The sequence below is a fragment of the Danio aesculapii genome, chromosome 15, assembly GCF_903798145.1.
Source record: "Danio aesculapii chromosome 15, fDanAes4.1, whole genome shotgun sequence".
NCBI lineage: Eukaryota > Metazoa > Chordata > Actinopteri > Cypriniformes > Danionidae > Danio > Danio aesculapii.
The window spans coordinates 2832581-2848773 of NC_079449.1; the positions used below are offsets into that span (position 1 = coordinate 2832581).

At 36.7% G+C, this 16193-nt stretch overlaps 1 protein-coding gene across 1 annotated transcript; it reads left to right on the top strand.

The window, feature by feature from the left end:
• Window positions 1-336: 336 nt before the first annotated feature.
• hspb12 (heat shock protein, alpha-crystallin-related, b12) lies at window positions 337-10090 on the top strand. Its single transcript, XM_056474040.1, has 4 exons — window positions 337-562; window positions 5188-5289; window positions 5431-5561; window positions 9896-10090. Exons 1-4 carry the CDS (start codon window positions 337-339, stop codon window positions 10052-10054), a joined length of 618 nt encoding a protein of 205 aa, XP_056330015.1. The 3' UTR covers window positions 10055-10090.
• The last annotated feature ends 6103 nt before the right edge of the window (window positions 10091-16193 follow it).

The window sequence follows — 16193 nt, forward strand, 5'->3', positions numbered from 1 at the left end:
TAATATAACCTTGAAATACTGTGTAATTTTTTCATTGCTCTGTTAAACATCACTTGGGAAATATTTGAAAAAGAATGTATCGTGATTATCTTTTGCCCATCACTAAATAATTAAAATAATTTGATCTTCAGCTGTATTTACTCTACATATAACTAATAAACAGACACTTCTATCTCTGTTCTGATGTTAGACTCTGATTGTTTGACTGATTTATTTTTATCTCAGTGTGCTCCCTCTGATAACTTTCCGGAGCAGTTTTCCGAGTCTTATCTTTCTGACCGTTATTCCCTGAGCAGGGCCTTGTATGGAGCGCTCCGAGAGTCCAGCTGTCCCACAATGCACTGCTGTGGCTCTCTATATGAGGGATGCTCCAGTGGTGAGCGGTCAGTCAGCATTTCCATGGCGTCGTTCCAGCATGCATCGTCCCGCGTCAGCACCAGCACTGTCAGGTCCTTCAGCGGAGCCGAACATCCCAGAATACACAACCTGGAGACGGACATCAGCGCCATCAGCAGCTGCGGACAGGACCAGACCTGGGCGGACTCATTCACTGATTACCAAGGTCAGATTTTATGTGGCACAGTGGTAAGCACTGACACCTCACAGCAAGAAGGTCACTGGTTTGAGTCCAGCTTGGTCAGTTGGCATTTCTGTGTGGAGTTTGCATGTTCTCCCCGTGTTGGCGTGGGTTTCCTCCGGGTGCCCCGGTTTCCCCCACAGTCCAAACACATGCGCTGTAGGGGAACTGGGTAAACAAAATTGGTCAGTGTAGTGAGTGTGTGTGTGTGTGTGTGTGAATGTGAGAGTGTATAGGTGTTTCCTAGTACTGGGTTGCAGCTGGAAGGGCATCAGCTGTGTAAAACAAAACAAAATAGTTGGTGGTTCATTCCACTGTGGCGACCTCTGATAATTAAGGGACTAAGCCGAAGGAAAAATAATGAATAAATGAATAACCCTTGTGTGCTGTTGGGTCATTTTCATCACCTCTGGGCTGATTTTGAGTCTTAATTTGGCCACAACTTTCTCTGTGTTTCAGCAAACTGGAATTATTTTAGGTGACAAATCTTATTTGGACACATATTTTGGGAAAATGCCCTGAAAATTCAACAGTACACTCTGGGCAAATTGACTCCCCTTTTGTTATGTTGGGGGCTGTTTTTGCCCCATTGACTTTTGTAAGAGGCTAAATTATCATATGCTTTTGTTTATATGACAAAACATGTCTTTTTGACTCAAGAAGGTCCATACTGACTCCAAAGGCAGATACTGATTAGATCAGTTTGAATGTCTCAGCATTTGGGCTTTAGTCACATGGTCAAGAAAGAGACAAAATAATTTTCAAAATGCTGTTTAAGACTGTCTAAATAGTTAAATTATTACACTATTATGAGGTTCAAAACTGTAAGGCAGATAAGGACATGATCAGTGTTGGGAGTGTTACTTTAAAGAGCCCATATTATTCATGAAATAGGGTCATATTTAGGTTGTAAGGGTCTCCAACAACAGTCTAATATGCATGCAAGGTCAAAAAACACTTTGATGGTTTTATAATCTGCATTTATTTTTACCTAATTATCCCAGCGACTCCCATATGAATCGTTCAGTGATTCATTTGTTCCCAACCCCCTCCTCAGCGCGAAGCTAATCTGCGCTGATTGGACCAATGACAGCCTGCTGCGATTAGTAGACAGTGACAGGCTTCAGCGTGAGACAGAGTGAAATGCCCAGCAGCTAATCAACAATATAAAAGTAGTCACAGTGCACACGCGCTTCATAGTGTAAGGCTTTTTTCACACACACACACACACACACACACACACACACACACACACACACACACACACACACACACACACACACACAACCCTCCTCAGAAGAACTGGGGAGATCGACGCGAGTCTCCTAGCCCCTAGCCGTCACACACTCTACCTGCTCTTTTTCTCTCTCTCTCACACACACATTACGCTCCTCAGAAGAACTAGGGAGATCGACACGAGTCTCCTGTCTCCTAGCCCCTAGCCATCACACACTCGACCTGCTCTTTTTCTCACACACACTCACACACAAACACACACACATTACGCTCCTCCTCAGAAGAACTAGGGAGATCGACACGAGTCTCCTGTCTCCTAGCTTACGATCGCCATAGCAACGACAAACGGCAGTGGAACGAGAGCTCACAAAAGCATTTAACGTTAAATCCGTAAACAAAGCGGCACGCGTCGCGTTTTTAACATGACTTACATGCGATATGAGAATATAAAGAGTAACCGCATGTACTGTACCAGGTTAACAAGTAACAAAACACAATAAATACATAATTTGCAAGCTAGAGTAAACGAGGCAACAATTTTAATCGCACTTACTTACACTAGTGAATAAACCTCAACCACTGACTCTTCACAGTTTCATCTTTGGGTAGAGACTGTCAATATTATCCATCTGAGCACAGCGTGACTTCATTCGACATTCGACCGGCGGCGTCTGTGTGTGTGTGTCTAGTGTTTTTTCTGTGTTAGTGGGCGGGGCCGCAGGTTTCAAATCTCCCGGGTTTGCGCGCGTAACTACTGGCGAGGCTTGTGTTTCGTGGCTGCGTCATCGTGAAACACCTAATGACTCGTTATCAAGACGACTCGTTTGAAGCACTATGAGTCGACTCTTTTATAGATGAATCAATAGTTTTAAACACTGTACACTTACAGATTTAAGCCTTAGCTGGATATTTCACTTCACTTAGAGCTGTGTTACACACTACATGGAAGGGCATTTTCAAAAACCCATAATATGGGCTCTTTAAAGACAGAAGAAACTAATTATTAATTACATCACTAAAGTTGTAGTTAATTTATGTTTCCAATGGCTTTGCCTGAAAAGTAACTCAGTTACTCGATAAGTAATTTAATTACTTGACTAAAGACTAAAATTCTACATAAATTGCATAGGCAATAGAAAATAAACAATTTTTAGTATTGTTTTGAGAGAAAGACAAAATTTCATAAATTCACATGTCATTGTTTGAGGTAGGTATCACCCTACTTATCTGAATTGAGTTATATAGAACCACTGAATTTCTATATAGCATTTAAGGCAAGTACATTATAAGTCACTGTAATTAAGCTACCTAAGAATGAGAAGTAATCCCTTACTTGGTTCTTTGCGAAAAGGTAATTTTAAATTGCAGTGACTATTTACTTTGTAACTAATTACACCCAACACTGGACATGATAAGATCTTAAATCTAGAAGATGTGTATTCTACATTTGCCCTGGTGTGCCAAACTTTCATACATTCACAAATTAAGAAAGATTTACAAAAGAAAGCTCACCTAATAACAACTAAGCTCAAAATAAGAAAATTGTGACTAATCCACAAAATTCTTTATTGAATGCAACACTATGACAGCATATAATCATGCATTCTTGATTGCTGCTGGTTTTCCCTGTTGGGAAGAGAGGGAAAGTTTGTCATTATTATTGTTGATCATAATTGTTAATGATTAATTTGACACTAAAATATTGATCTTTTTAAGCTAGTATCAATCTGATATACTGAAGCCAATGCTGGTATTGATATGTCTTTTAAGGGCTAACATGTTGATTTAAAATCTTAAAGTTATCAGAGTAATCAAGTGTATTACACTTAAAAATCCTGGGCTGTTTGGAGCCAAATTTGGATAAAATATTGACAAAGTAAGCAAAATATGGGTTGGAATAATTCAGATTTTTCTTCACCTATTTGGGTTCGATTTAGTGAGGTTTATTAATAAACTAATTTCGAGAGGATCATGTGCTTATGATTTATCACAGCCGGTCTCGTATTAAGCTAATCAGTATCATCCAATCATACGAGCCATAAGCTACTATAAATAACCACAGTTTTCAGTCCACTTTATCTTCGTTTGGAAGAAACCCCCCCTTCCTCCCCATTCTCCTCCTTCACAATAGATCGGGCGGCACGGAGGCCCAGTGGTTAGCACTGTTAGCCCCACAGCAAGAACACTGCCAACCCTGGTCCTGCCAGGTCGGTGGGTGTTTCTGTGGGGAGTTCGTATGTTCTCCCCGTGTCCGCGTGGGTTTTCCCCGGGTTCTCCGGTTTCCTCCCACCATCCAAATATATACATCATGCATAACAATGAAGCATTTGTCTAGCCCCCTTTTTTTTGTTTTTTTTCCCTCACGTGTTCCCTTAGCTACTGCAGACGGGGAGTTCTGAGATCCACCGAGCTCAGGCTCCCCTCTCGCTCTGCAAACAGGAGTTAGCCCCGGGCTCGAGGATCCCTTGAGCTCGGGGCTCTCTCCCGGGACAGCATGCCAAACAAGCTTTTGATGAATCATCAGCTAAGTGTGAACTCTTGAATTGGTTAACGTCTTGATTAGAGTCTTTTATGGCTTACCAAAGTAATCAAATGTTTTAAAGGGGACCTATTATAAAAAATCACATTTTTCTAAGGGGGTTAAACACAGTTGTGTGTCAGCAGTGTGTGAATATAACCAGCCTCTAATGATAAACGTGTATTAATAGTATTTTTTATAATCAGACTTGATGAAAACAGTCTGCAGAAACACTTCGATTGACATTCTCCCTTTGTACGTGTCATCAGAGGGGGAAAGCCCCGCCCACTAGTGGGACAGTAGGACATTAGTCTTGTTTTTGGCTCTGTTACTATGATGACACGCAGACATTTGTAGCTCCGCCCTCTTTTGAAAAGCGCACAATCTCATTTGAATTTAAAGCGACAGTCAGCAAAACGCCACAATTAGGATCAAAGCCTAAAAGGGTCCGTTTCAGAGAGTTGGAAAACATTATCTGTGTGCTATTTTCAGCTGAAACGTCACACACACACACTCTAGAGTCACCAGAGACTTATTTTACATCTTGCATTTACACAAACCATTTAATGCAATATTATCTGGATGCAGCCTTTATGATGCAAGCTGAGACTGCATCTCTAAGAGATGCAACCTCAGACACAATGCACTCAATGGAGCTAGTGACGTCATTGTGAGCGGTAGGGTTAGGTGAGCCCATTAAAAAGCATTGCATGCAGCTCAGATTGCATCTGCACTGAATCTGCAGCCAGACCCCTCTCATTTAATGGGGCTTAGCATCTTTAGACTGAATTCTGAGCAGACACAGACCCGCTTTTATGACCTCAGTATGCCATTTTGATCAAGAGTCTTTTACTAGTTTACCAGGGTGATCGCGAATCTTTTGGAGGTTACCATGAAGACCAGAAGTACATCCCAGGAAGAAACCAGGTAGACTGGAGCCTCGGAGACCACATAAAGAGTAAGTGAGGAGCACTGTTTATTTAATGGGATAAATAAATAATGAACAGTATTTATTCATGTAAACGTCATCAGTCACATGTGTTTTGCAATGGAAGAAAGTTATTTCACATTAATTGATTTGCATTTCTCCTTTCTCCAGCTGGCTCTGAAGTGGGCGTGGTCAGAGCGGTGGGGGAAAACTACTTCCTGTCAGCAGACGTCAGCGGATTCGAGCCTCATGAAGTGGTTGTGTTGGCGTATAATCAGTGTGTGGTTATTCACGCAGAGAAGGTGTGTATGAGCTCATGGGATATTTATGTAGAGCAGCGTATAAGGGCTATTTTTGGGACGCAGTATGTTCAGAGTACAGTATATTACATGAATAATTTACTGAATGTGCAGCGACAGGATACTTGGAGTTCTCCTGTGAAATTGTAATTATTTTACTAATATGTTTAACAGAACAGCATTTTATATTATATTTTTCTTCCGGAGGAAGGCTTATTTCTTGTAGTTTGACTGGAATGCTATATAATATATAGGGAATTTTTCACAGTATTTCCTATAATATTTTTTCTTCTGGAGAAAGTCTTATTTGTTTTATTTCAGCTAGAATAAAAGCAGTTTTAATTTTTGTTAAACCATTTTAAAGTCATTATTATTAGCCTCCTTTAGCAATATTTGTTTTGTCAGAACAACCCACTGTTATACAATGCACGCCCATTGCCAGGAGGGGTTCGGGTGGTTCGAAAGACCCACCCCCCACTGACAAAGATCCAGAATTTGTCCCATAAATCAACTCTTTTTTCCTATTTTTACTGCTATTGCATCATAAATTGTGAAAATAACTAATCGAAGAAGGCTTTAAGACCAGGTGGAATCCTCTGTTGGCTGTCGTGACTTCAGCTGATTAGTTTTGTCCAATGCAAACAATTATTTTTCATGAGTCCAACATCTGTGCAAGAAAACATACAATCTGTTAGCCAACTTAGGTCGTTAGCCAACTTAGGTCACAAGTTGCGTCATTACAAACATAGTTTGTTGATTTGGTGTTTCCCAAATCCATCGTTCCAACGAACATTCGCAAACTGCGTCACAAACTTGCATGCTTGCAACTACACCTCTGGAGCTGTAGTTTGAAACATAGTTCCATAGTTGAGCTCTATTCCCACTTATCCCCCCTATGCCCTATTCATTTAGAACATTCTAACATTTAAACTTGTAATGATTAATGAAAAACTCATTAAAGTCGTCTCTCTTAGGTGTAATTTGCGTTCAAAGTATTTTACAGTTCAGTTTTAGCGATCTTCATGTTTATAATTGTGCTGAAAAAAAATTGATGTCATTTTGAACACAGCCGTGGCTCATGACGAAAGCCGTAGGTGACCTATTATTTAAAAGCAAATTTACGTTACATCTCCAAAGCTTGTGAAAACAAAAAACACAGCATATGTTAATGCATTTAATATATAGAGGGTTATTTATTAAGTGTCTGTACTGTATTTGACATGGGCCTGTTGGTCAGAACATTTCTGCAGTGGTTTGCATGTGTCAAAATGTAAATTAGACTTTTCAAAAAAATAAATAAATAAATAAACAATATCCTACTTAATAATAATAATCATCATCATCATCATTAATATTATTAATAGTATTATTAAAGTAGGATTTTTTTCATTTTCTAATTAATAATAAACATTAACTTTAATTTCTTAGTTTTTTTTGGATAGTTTTAGCACAATTTTCAAAAAATGGCTCAAGTTTTCAAAACAGTACACAATTAGCACAACCACACACCCAATTAGCAAAACACTACATATTCTTTGTATAATTAAACACTTGTAAAAACTATACACTTCACTAAAAACCACACTTTTTTTACCATAAGAATCACACACTTCACATTTACTATACTCTGTTTGCACGAGTTACACTCTGCTATGATAAACCTAAAACACTTTAGCACTTCTACTTCCCTATGATTAGAGGAGGCTACCATCAACAAAGTACAAATATAAAGTAAATCCACCAAACACTACACAAGACCAATGCTGCACACTGAAGAATCTCATCTATTTCTCAACATGCCCAAAATGTTGACATGGAGATTCATAGTACTGTACTAACATGTCACTTTACGTATTGTACTGTAAGTTAGACATTATCTCTTCACCTAGCTGGATCTGGCCAGAGAATTTCATCAACATCGCAATGTTGTCATTAGCAAGACACCTTGAAAGAAGCATCTTGAATGACGAATCCATCTTTGTGTTGCTGCTAACCTCCATCTGGTCACAGGCCTCCTCCATGGCTTGGATGAGGGGTACCTCAACCTGGAGAGGGTGATCATATACCTTCCAACACCATAGGGTTGGTTCTATAGGGTTGAGGAATGGAGAGTATGGTGGAAGATATAGGACGGTGAAATGTGGATGTTGCTGAAACCAGTTCTGAACCAGAGCAGAGCGGTGGAAAGACACATTGTCCCAGACAACAATGTACTGCGTATGATCAATTTGAGTGCTGTGTTGTAAGGGCCCATATGGGCATGGCGGTGGAGGACCCCATTCTGTGTAATGGCTGCACAGAGTGTTATATTTTCCCCACATTGCCCTGGGACATTGACTATAGCCCTGTAGCCAATGACGTTTCTTCCCCTCCGCATTCTCGTCAGGTTGAACCCAGCCTCATCTACATAAATGAACTCATGCAGGATCTCCTCTCCATCCATTCGTAAAAGTACCAGAAGAACAGTGTCAGGCAAAATTGTGTAGTTCATTGTAAATCTAGTATTACAGTACAGTAAAAGATTGAGACAGTATGCAAGATCACACTGCTAAAGTGAATACAGACCTCTGCATAATCATGCCGCAGTCATTTCACCCTTTTGGAATTGCACTTGAAAGGCACTCAATAAATTTGCTTCATTTGAATATGTTTTTTTAGGATGTGTGCCAGCGTTGATACTGAGACCTGATGGATAACTAGCATTTTATAGTGCTTAAACACTGGTTGGTGTGTCTATAAGTGTTTGCACACCTGATGACTGTGTTGAACCAATTGGTTGGATGGTGCAGTAAACTGACAGTCAGTGCTTTGGTATTGCTAAGAAGTGACTTCATGATAGACTTTTATGTGTAATGTAAGTGTTAAGTGTGTTTAGGGTTTTGCAAATCACTGTGTGTAGAGTTTTGCAACAACTGTGGGGTTGAATGCAAATAAGGGCTGATGTTTTGCTTCTTGAGTGTAAGGTTTTGCTAATAGTGTACTATAAGCAATCCAAAAAAACTGTAATAAATAGCCTCATTATTTATGTGATTTATATATGAGATTAGAATAGGTGTTAGCTTTTGTAGTGATTTCATGTTTTAGAAAAGAATATGTAATATTCTCAATAATATTTGTAAAGGAAACACAGACAGACCCTATATGTGCCATTTACATATATTTCAATTAACATGGAAAGCGAGTGCATGTTTTTACCAAAACTAATATTGGATATTTTTTTTAATGCGTGTAAAACTTTATAATTTGCACAAATAAATGATGGGGTTTTTCTCTAAAGAAGTAGTTACTCCACCCCATTTAGAGCATCATTATGGGCAATTTTACGTTATAACTAACGTGGTTCAAACAATGGATCTGCGACAGGGAAACTGCTGGTTTTGGGAAACACTCGTCACAACATCGTTCATTTCCCAAACGATGCATCGTACTATGATAGTTCAGCCGCGACTTACGTCGTTGTTTGGGAAACTCACTCCAGATTGTTATTTGCCTAATAAATGAACAAGCTACAGTCTTTAATTAAAAACATTTATTGAATGCTATTTTTTTCTTAATGATTAATCATGTAATAAATGAGTTATTTAAAGTGTTTTTCAAAATCTTTAAGGAAATGTTTGATTCTGATGACCATCCGCCAAGCTATTTAAACAAGAAAATGCTCAAAATGCAGTATTTAAACCTCATAATGGCACAAATACTGCAAAAAGGTCCACTTTTTAAGAAAAAAAGAACCACCCCTTTCACCATGACTTAGTAAATTACCTAGTTAAGCCTTTAAATGTCACTTTAAGCTAAATACTAGTATCTTGAAGAATATCTAGTCTAATATTATTTACTGTCATCATGGCAAAGATAAAATAAATCAGTTATTAGAGATGAGTTATTAAAACTGTTATGTTCAGAAATGTGTTGAAGAAATCTGCTCTCCGTTAAACAGAAATTACATTAATTCATTTTCCTTCAGCTTAGTCTCTTATTTATCAGAGGTTGCCACAGCAGAATGAACCACCAACTATTCCAGCATATGTTTTACGCAGTGGATGCCCTTTCAGCTGCAACCCAGTACAGGGAAACACCCATACACACTCTTCTACGGCCAATTTAGTTAATCAATTCCCCTATAGCGCATGTGTTTTGACTGTGGGGGAAACCGGAGCATGCGGAGGAAACCCACGCCAACACGGGGAGAACATGCAAACACAATTGCCACCTGCCCAGAATCGAACCAGCGACCTTCTTGACAGTGCTAACCACTGTACTGCCACTAATAATTCAGCAGGACTTATAATTCTGACCAACTATATAGGTTAAACTCTGATTTGTGTGTGTTGTTTCAGAGCGGATCAGATGTTGGCGTTTCTGGCAGGTTTACCCATAAGTCTGTGCTTCCAGCAGACATGGACCCGCTGTCGGTGAGCAGTTCACTGACCGCTGACCGGATGCTGATCATCAGTGTCAGACGAATCCCAAAAACATCAGGCTTTGACCTCCTGTGAAAATATACAAATGTGTGTGAATGAATGAATGACGTGTGTGTGTGAAAGTGTTTTGATTATAAATGAAAGCTCAGGTCAAGTTATTTAAAATAAATAAATAAAGGAAAACATTGAATGCTGGATTGTTGTAGCAAAACGCTGAGTAAGATATTGATAAATCCTTCATTAGATCCAAGGCCTGTGAGGAGACGAAGACTTCAAGGACAACACATCCACTTAATACTAGGGATGCTCTGATCAGGGCAAAGCAGTAGTTAGTTGCTGGTTCGAACCTCAGCTGGGTCAGTTGGCGTTTCTGTGTGGAGTTTGAATGTTCTCCATGTGTGGGTTTCCTCCGGGTGCTCCGGTTTCCCCCACAAGTCCAAACAGATGCGCTATAGGTGAATTAGGTAAGCTAAATTGTCCGTTAGTGTATGTGTGTGAATGAGTGTGTATGGATGTTTCCCATGGGTTGCAGCTGGAAGGGCATCCACTGCGTAAGACATGTGCTGGATGAGTTGGCGGTTCAAAAGAAAATGAATGAATGCTCCGATCAGCACTGATCTAGTCATGAAATGTGATTATCGGCTAATACGATCGATCAGAGCATACCTACCTAATGCACACAACATTTACACATAGACATTGACGATTCAGCTATAATTATATGAGCAATTCCAGTGTTATGGATGTGACATTTGCAGTAAAATCTCAAACCATGAATTCACATAGGAAGCATAAGCTAACGTTATATTGAAACAACTGCTTAATTTTCCAAAACAACTAACCACAGAGTTGTGGGAGCAGAAAAATATCAATCTGTTAAGATTTTTTATATATTAAATATAAATATTTTATATATTTATATTAAAATGTAAATATTTTATATTAAATATATAAAAATATATATTAAATAAACGTGTTACGCATGTGACAAAAAGGTTAGCGAGTGTACAGTATGCTTTGTAGAAATTCTGTGAATTAAACTGCACAACCCAAGAGAAATAATGAGAATCAAAAGGATAAAAGTTGGTTCTCTATAGAACAAAAAACGATTGATTTGATTTATTTGACATTTTTTGCATTTATGAGGAAAACGCTCCGTTATGGATGTGACAGATGTGAAATTGCCACTTGTGTGATTTTGGTAAATCAAATATAATTGTTTTGGAAGATTAACAGACACATTTTGAGCATTTTTAAAGTACTGTAAAATGCTTGCACAAAAAAATGCAGAAACGGTTTCGCTATTTTGGCGAAAACATAATTGTTTTCATGGCAAGGTTGACATAAATAAAAATGAAGAGTTTTATTCGTCCAGATTATGAGGAACACACGCAGCTTTCAGCGATCCTCAGCTTCAGCCAAGAGCGTAGAATCACCAAGAGGCGACACTCTAGTGTAGTTCGGAAAACAGCCACTAGATGGCGGCCATTTTGGAATGAAAACTCCACTAGAACAGCAGCATATTACAGGTCTGTAAAATAAACTACTAAAAGTGCTGATGATTGTGATTGTAAGTGTTGTATTGTCGTCTTTCAGGTTGTATCTCAGCTTTAATGCGCTTTTAAAATAAATAAAGAAAAAACAAAGCAGCTGCTTGCCATCGCGGCAGCAATAAGATCCAGTGGCCGATCGCTTTCACTCCAAATTTCACTATTTTGGCGAAAACTTAACTGTTTTCATGGCAAGGTTGACTTTTGCATGGAATTGCTCATATATAATAATTTTTACTGTTAAATGCTATTAGTTACTAGTTAACTAGTTGGAAGTAATTAGTAACTAATAAAGTTATGGTAACTATTAATCATAACTTTTTATTTTAATTGTAATTAAATAATGTGCTCCTTTTGTAAAGCAATTTAAAACAAAAATTATTGTGAAAAGTGTTATACTAACACACGTGAGTTGAATTTAATGTTAGGTGCAGTTTTAAAATTATAATAAAATTATACTTTTATACACAACTGTTTGCATGTATTTGACCCAACATTGGGCTACAACAACCCAGCATTTTTTTAATAGTGTAATGATAATTTATTAAATTAAGCTAATATTATTTTAACAATTCTTTAGGGTATACAAGCCATTTTTAAGTACAGTGTAAAACGACTAGTTACTTTAAAAAAGTGAGTAAAATTGTTGTAACTTGACAACCTTCATTCATTCATTTTCCCTGGGCTTAGTCCCTTATTTATTAGAGGTTCCCACAGCGGAATGACCCGCCAACTATTCCAACATATGTCTTACGCAGAGGAAACCCACGCCAACATGAGGAGAACATGCAAACTCCACACAGAAATGCCAACTGACCCAGCTGAACTGGAACCAGCGACCTTTTAGCTGTGAGGCCACAGTGTTAACCACTGAGCCATCGTGCCACCCTGTAACTTGGAAGTTGACAACTTATTTCTTTATAATTATGCACAAATTTCATTTACCTAATTTTAAGGCAATGGGTTTACTCCCTTTTTTGTTGTTGTTTTTATCCCGCCTCTTTTTTGTTTTCATTTCTTCTATTGCTTCAATATCTTTTCATTTCTTTGTATTGCATATTTCATATACCACCTTTAAATGTTTAGAATTACACCAATCAGCGTCAGATTATCATGACTATAATGTGGGTTTAGGATCATATAATAAACAAATTCTTTCCTCGTTGAATTCTACATAAACAAACCCTCAGAAGGGCTTTGATGATGTTGTTTTTCTATTTACTGTTCTTTAAACAATGGCTCCTATAAAACATTTAGCACAAAACACTTCTATTCATGTCTTTATTTCACAAACTTGATATGTTATTGAAGTGCAGCCAAAATTATGCATTATAACTAAAAAATATTCTTCGAACATCCAACTATGGTAAAAACAGAAAACAATATTGTTAAAGTTAACAAAAATGACAATTTAGAAAAACAAGGCAAAATAATTATAATAATTACAACAATCAGACTGGTAATTAGCCTTTCTGTACTGCATAAAGCTTTTGATCCTCTTTGAGAAATAAAAACAATTAATATATTTGCTTGAGCTTTTTTTTTAATTATGACATCAACTGAAAGAAGAAAAAAAATCTATATATAGAGCGTTAAGAATAGCAAATTATCTGTAAATATAAGCTAATCATTGATTTCTCTCTAAATTGATCGGGCATGTTTGCAAGCAATGCTACATTTTCATCAAAACAAGATTTAATAGACTAATTAACTTATCAATTTTATTTTTATAGACATTCTTAAAATGAAGATACAGGTAAAATTACTATGACCTTTTACTTGTGTATAGTACATGTTTACTTACCTTGGTAGCCAATATTGTTTGCTACAAGATGCCATTTCCACAAGGCTTTGCAGTGTCTGACAGCAGAACCATAAATGAAACACACCAAAAACGATAAAGATAAAATAATAAATAAAAATGAAGAGTTTTATTCGTCCAGATTATGAGGAACAGACGCAGCTTTCAGCGATCCTCATCTTCAGCAAAGAGCATAGAATCACCAAGAGGCGACACTCTAGTATAATTCGGAAAACAGCCACTAGATGACGGCCATTTTGGAATGAAAACTCCAATAGAACAGCGGGAAGTGCTGATGATTGTGATAGTAGCTGTTGTATTGTCGTCTTTCAGGTTGTATCTCAGCTTTAATGCGCTTTTAAAATAAATAAATAAAAAACAAAGCAGCTGCTTGGCATCGCGACAGCAATACGATCGGCCAGATCGCTTTCACTCCCAAATGGCGGAAACCGGGCTGTTGCTGGGCGCGGTTGTTGTCGCCTCTTAGTGATTTTAAGCTCTTTGGCTTCAGCGACCGTTAACGGTAAATTCTGTCGCACTTTTCAAATTCAAATTTGCCGCCTAAAAATTGTCACGTTTAACCAGTTCTACCAAACGCTTGCGGTTCGCGCCTGTTTTAATATTACATTTTTTCTACAATTAAGGTAACAATTAAAATACAAATCCATATTTTATAAATAATTTTAACTGTTCAAACAACCTTCTTACAAAAATGTTGATTAAATAACACAGATCTAAATGAAATAAACAATAGCAACAACATAAACGTTCACTGATTTGACATCAGTCAAATTGCTTTACAAATTTCTAAGCATCTATAAGTGAGTCTGAAAAATGTCAAAATAAATATTGTCTTCAGAAATTTGAATACATAAAAACTAAAAATGTCAAAGTACTAAAATGTTTGCTTTAAAATGTCAGTTATGTGTATATTTCTCTGAAAAAAAAGTTTAAAATAAAATACAAAATAAGTTGTATTTGTTTTCATATATATTTTCTTATCGTTCATTATTCTTTGTTGAATAAATACCTTTCTATCTTATTTTCATTTACATATATTTTTATTTTCATTAAAAAGAATGTAAATTAAATTCATAATTGGAATATATATATATATACACAGAGTCTAAAAAAACAAGCAATAATATATCATACAAAAATAAGACTGCTTATCGTACTTCAGGAATAAGAATAACTAAATTTCTAAATACTAATTTCGTACAGAAATAACAGCGCAATCTGTGCATAAGAATAATCCTTTTATTTACCATCCTTGGCAATGGCGTAATGATCGCATAATGATGACGTATATATTTTTAGCTGCGTATGGCTTAAATAAAAATGGTGTTTTTGAATGAAGATAAGAGTTTGATCAAAGGTTTACAAGAACTGAAAGTTCACGTTTTATTTGTGAATTTCCAACTAAAAACTGGACAAAAGTGGATTGAATTACTTTTTGGTGAAAATTGACCGCACTGGATGTACATATTTCTCTGCAAAAAACTTTTTATTGTCATGTAAATGAGATTTTAATGTAAACGTCTAAACATAGGTTTACTTTATAAGCAGAATTACAAACCCAATATTACTTTGGGTTAGAGGTTATGGTAATAACCCATGCTATTTTTTCAATTCAATTTAAATGACTTTTTTTACCCAATTGTTGGGTTTGTTTACAAAGTGAAAAGGTCTAAAAAATTATAATAAAAACAGAAGAGTAAACAATTGACTTCTGATCAAATTAAATTTCTGAACTTAATTTCTGAACAAAATCCATCTTGATTTTCATAACTACTTTTACAATAAACTTTCCAACACAATCTCACAGCATTTTGCACTATTTTGATTTAGTGGCTAATTCATATTAATTTATACCGTCTCATTATTACATTTTAGTCAAATTTATTAGTGGTGTGGTTTGTGGACACGTCTTCTATTTAAAAATCCTATGAATTAGCCACTTTTCTGCCAATACTTACCTAAAATAGTTACGTTTCCTTGTGAAATGAGGCTGATTCTTCATTTAAGGAAATTAAAAAGAAAGAAATCAGTCGATGTTTTCATGTTAAATCATTTTATTCATCCCTGATGTACAAAAAAACGTTCTACAGATTCGTTTTTTCTCAGAAAAGCAGCCGTTTTGCTGTAGCCGTTTCAAAGATCGCTGAGTTTTAAGTCCGGTTGTGAAGATTTACACTGTAAACTGTATGTGAACATTGAGTTTTGAACAAACACTGTTTTCTATGGCAGAGATTTATAGTTTCTAGAGCTCAAAAACATCAGCAAATGTTTGAAACGCCTCCATTAAACACAAAAACAGCTCATTTTCCTTAGAAAAAATATGGTTATCTCCACACAAAAGTCATAGATTGTTTTAAATCTGGTTACTGACTAGCAGAAATGTTATTGCACAAACACATTATCTCCCAATTACTGAAAATAATGACAATGATATCAAAAATAAATCACTGCTGATCTACTATGCGTTAAGATTGTTAATAAATATGATTCTCATATTCAACATATTCTAATACATGAAATGAAATGGACCACAAAGACATGACGAATATTGATAAACCAAAGACATCTGATGCACAAAATAAAGGATGCCATCATCATTTTTGGTCCGTTTAGAGAGGAAAAACAGGAACATAAAGGAGTGTATTCAGATGAAAGTCATTTCAGAGATGATACTGGCACTGTAAATCCATATACACAAAAACAACACACATTCTCTGAGATGAAATGACATACGGTTCGCTCAGCGTTCTCTCGGAACGTTTGTCACATAAACAGGAGTCATTAATAAATGGTGAAACCAGGAAATATTTAAGTTAATGCCACATTTTAAATATATTAAAAT

Excerpts from the sequence above, each read along its gene's own strand:
- hspb12 (XM_056474040.1), top strand. The coding sequence starts at position 337 with ATGCACTGCTGTGGCTCTCTATATGAGGGATGCTCCAGTGGTGAGCGG. Across the intron at positions 563-5,187 it reads CTCATTCACTGATTACCAAG|TTTACCAGGGTGATCGCGAA; the intron begins GTCAGATTTTAT and ends GTCTTTTACTAG. Across the intron at positions 5,290-5,430 it reads CCTCGGAGACCACATAAAGA|CTGGCTCTGAAGTGGGCGTG; the intron begins GTAAGTGAGGAG and ends TCCTTTCTCCAG.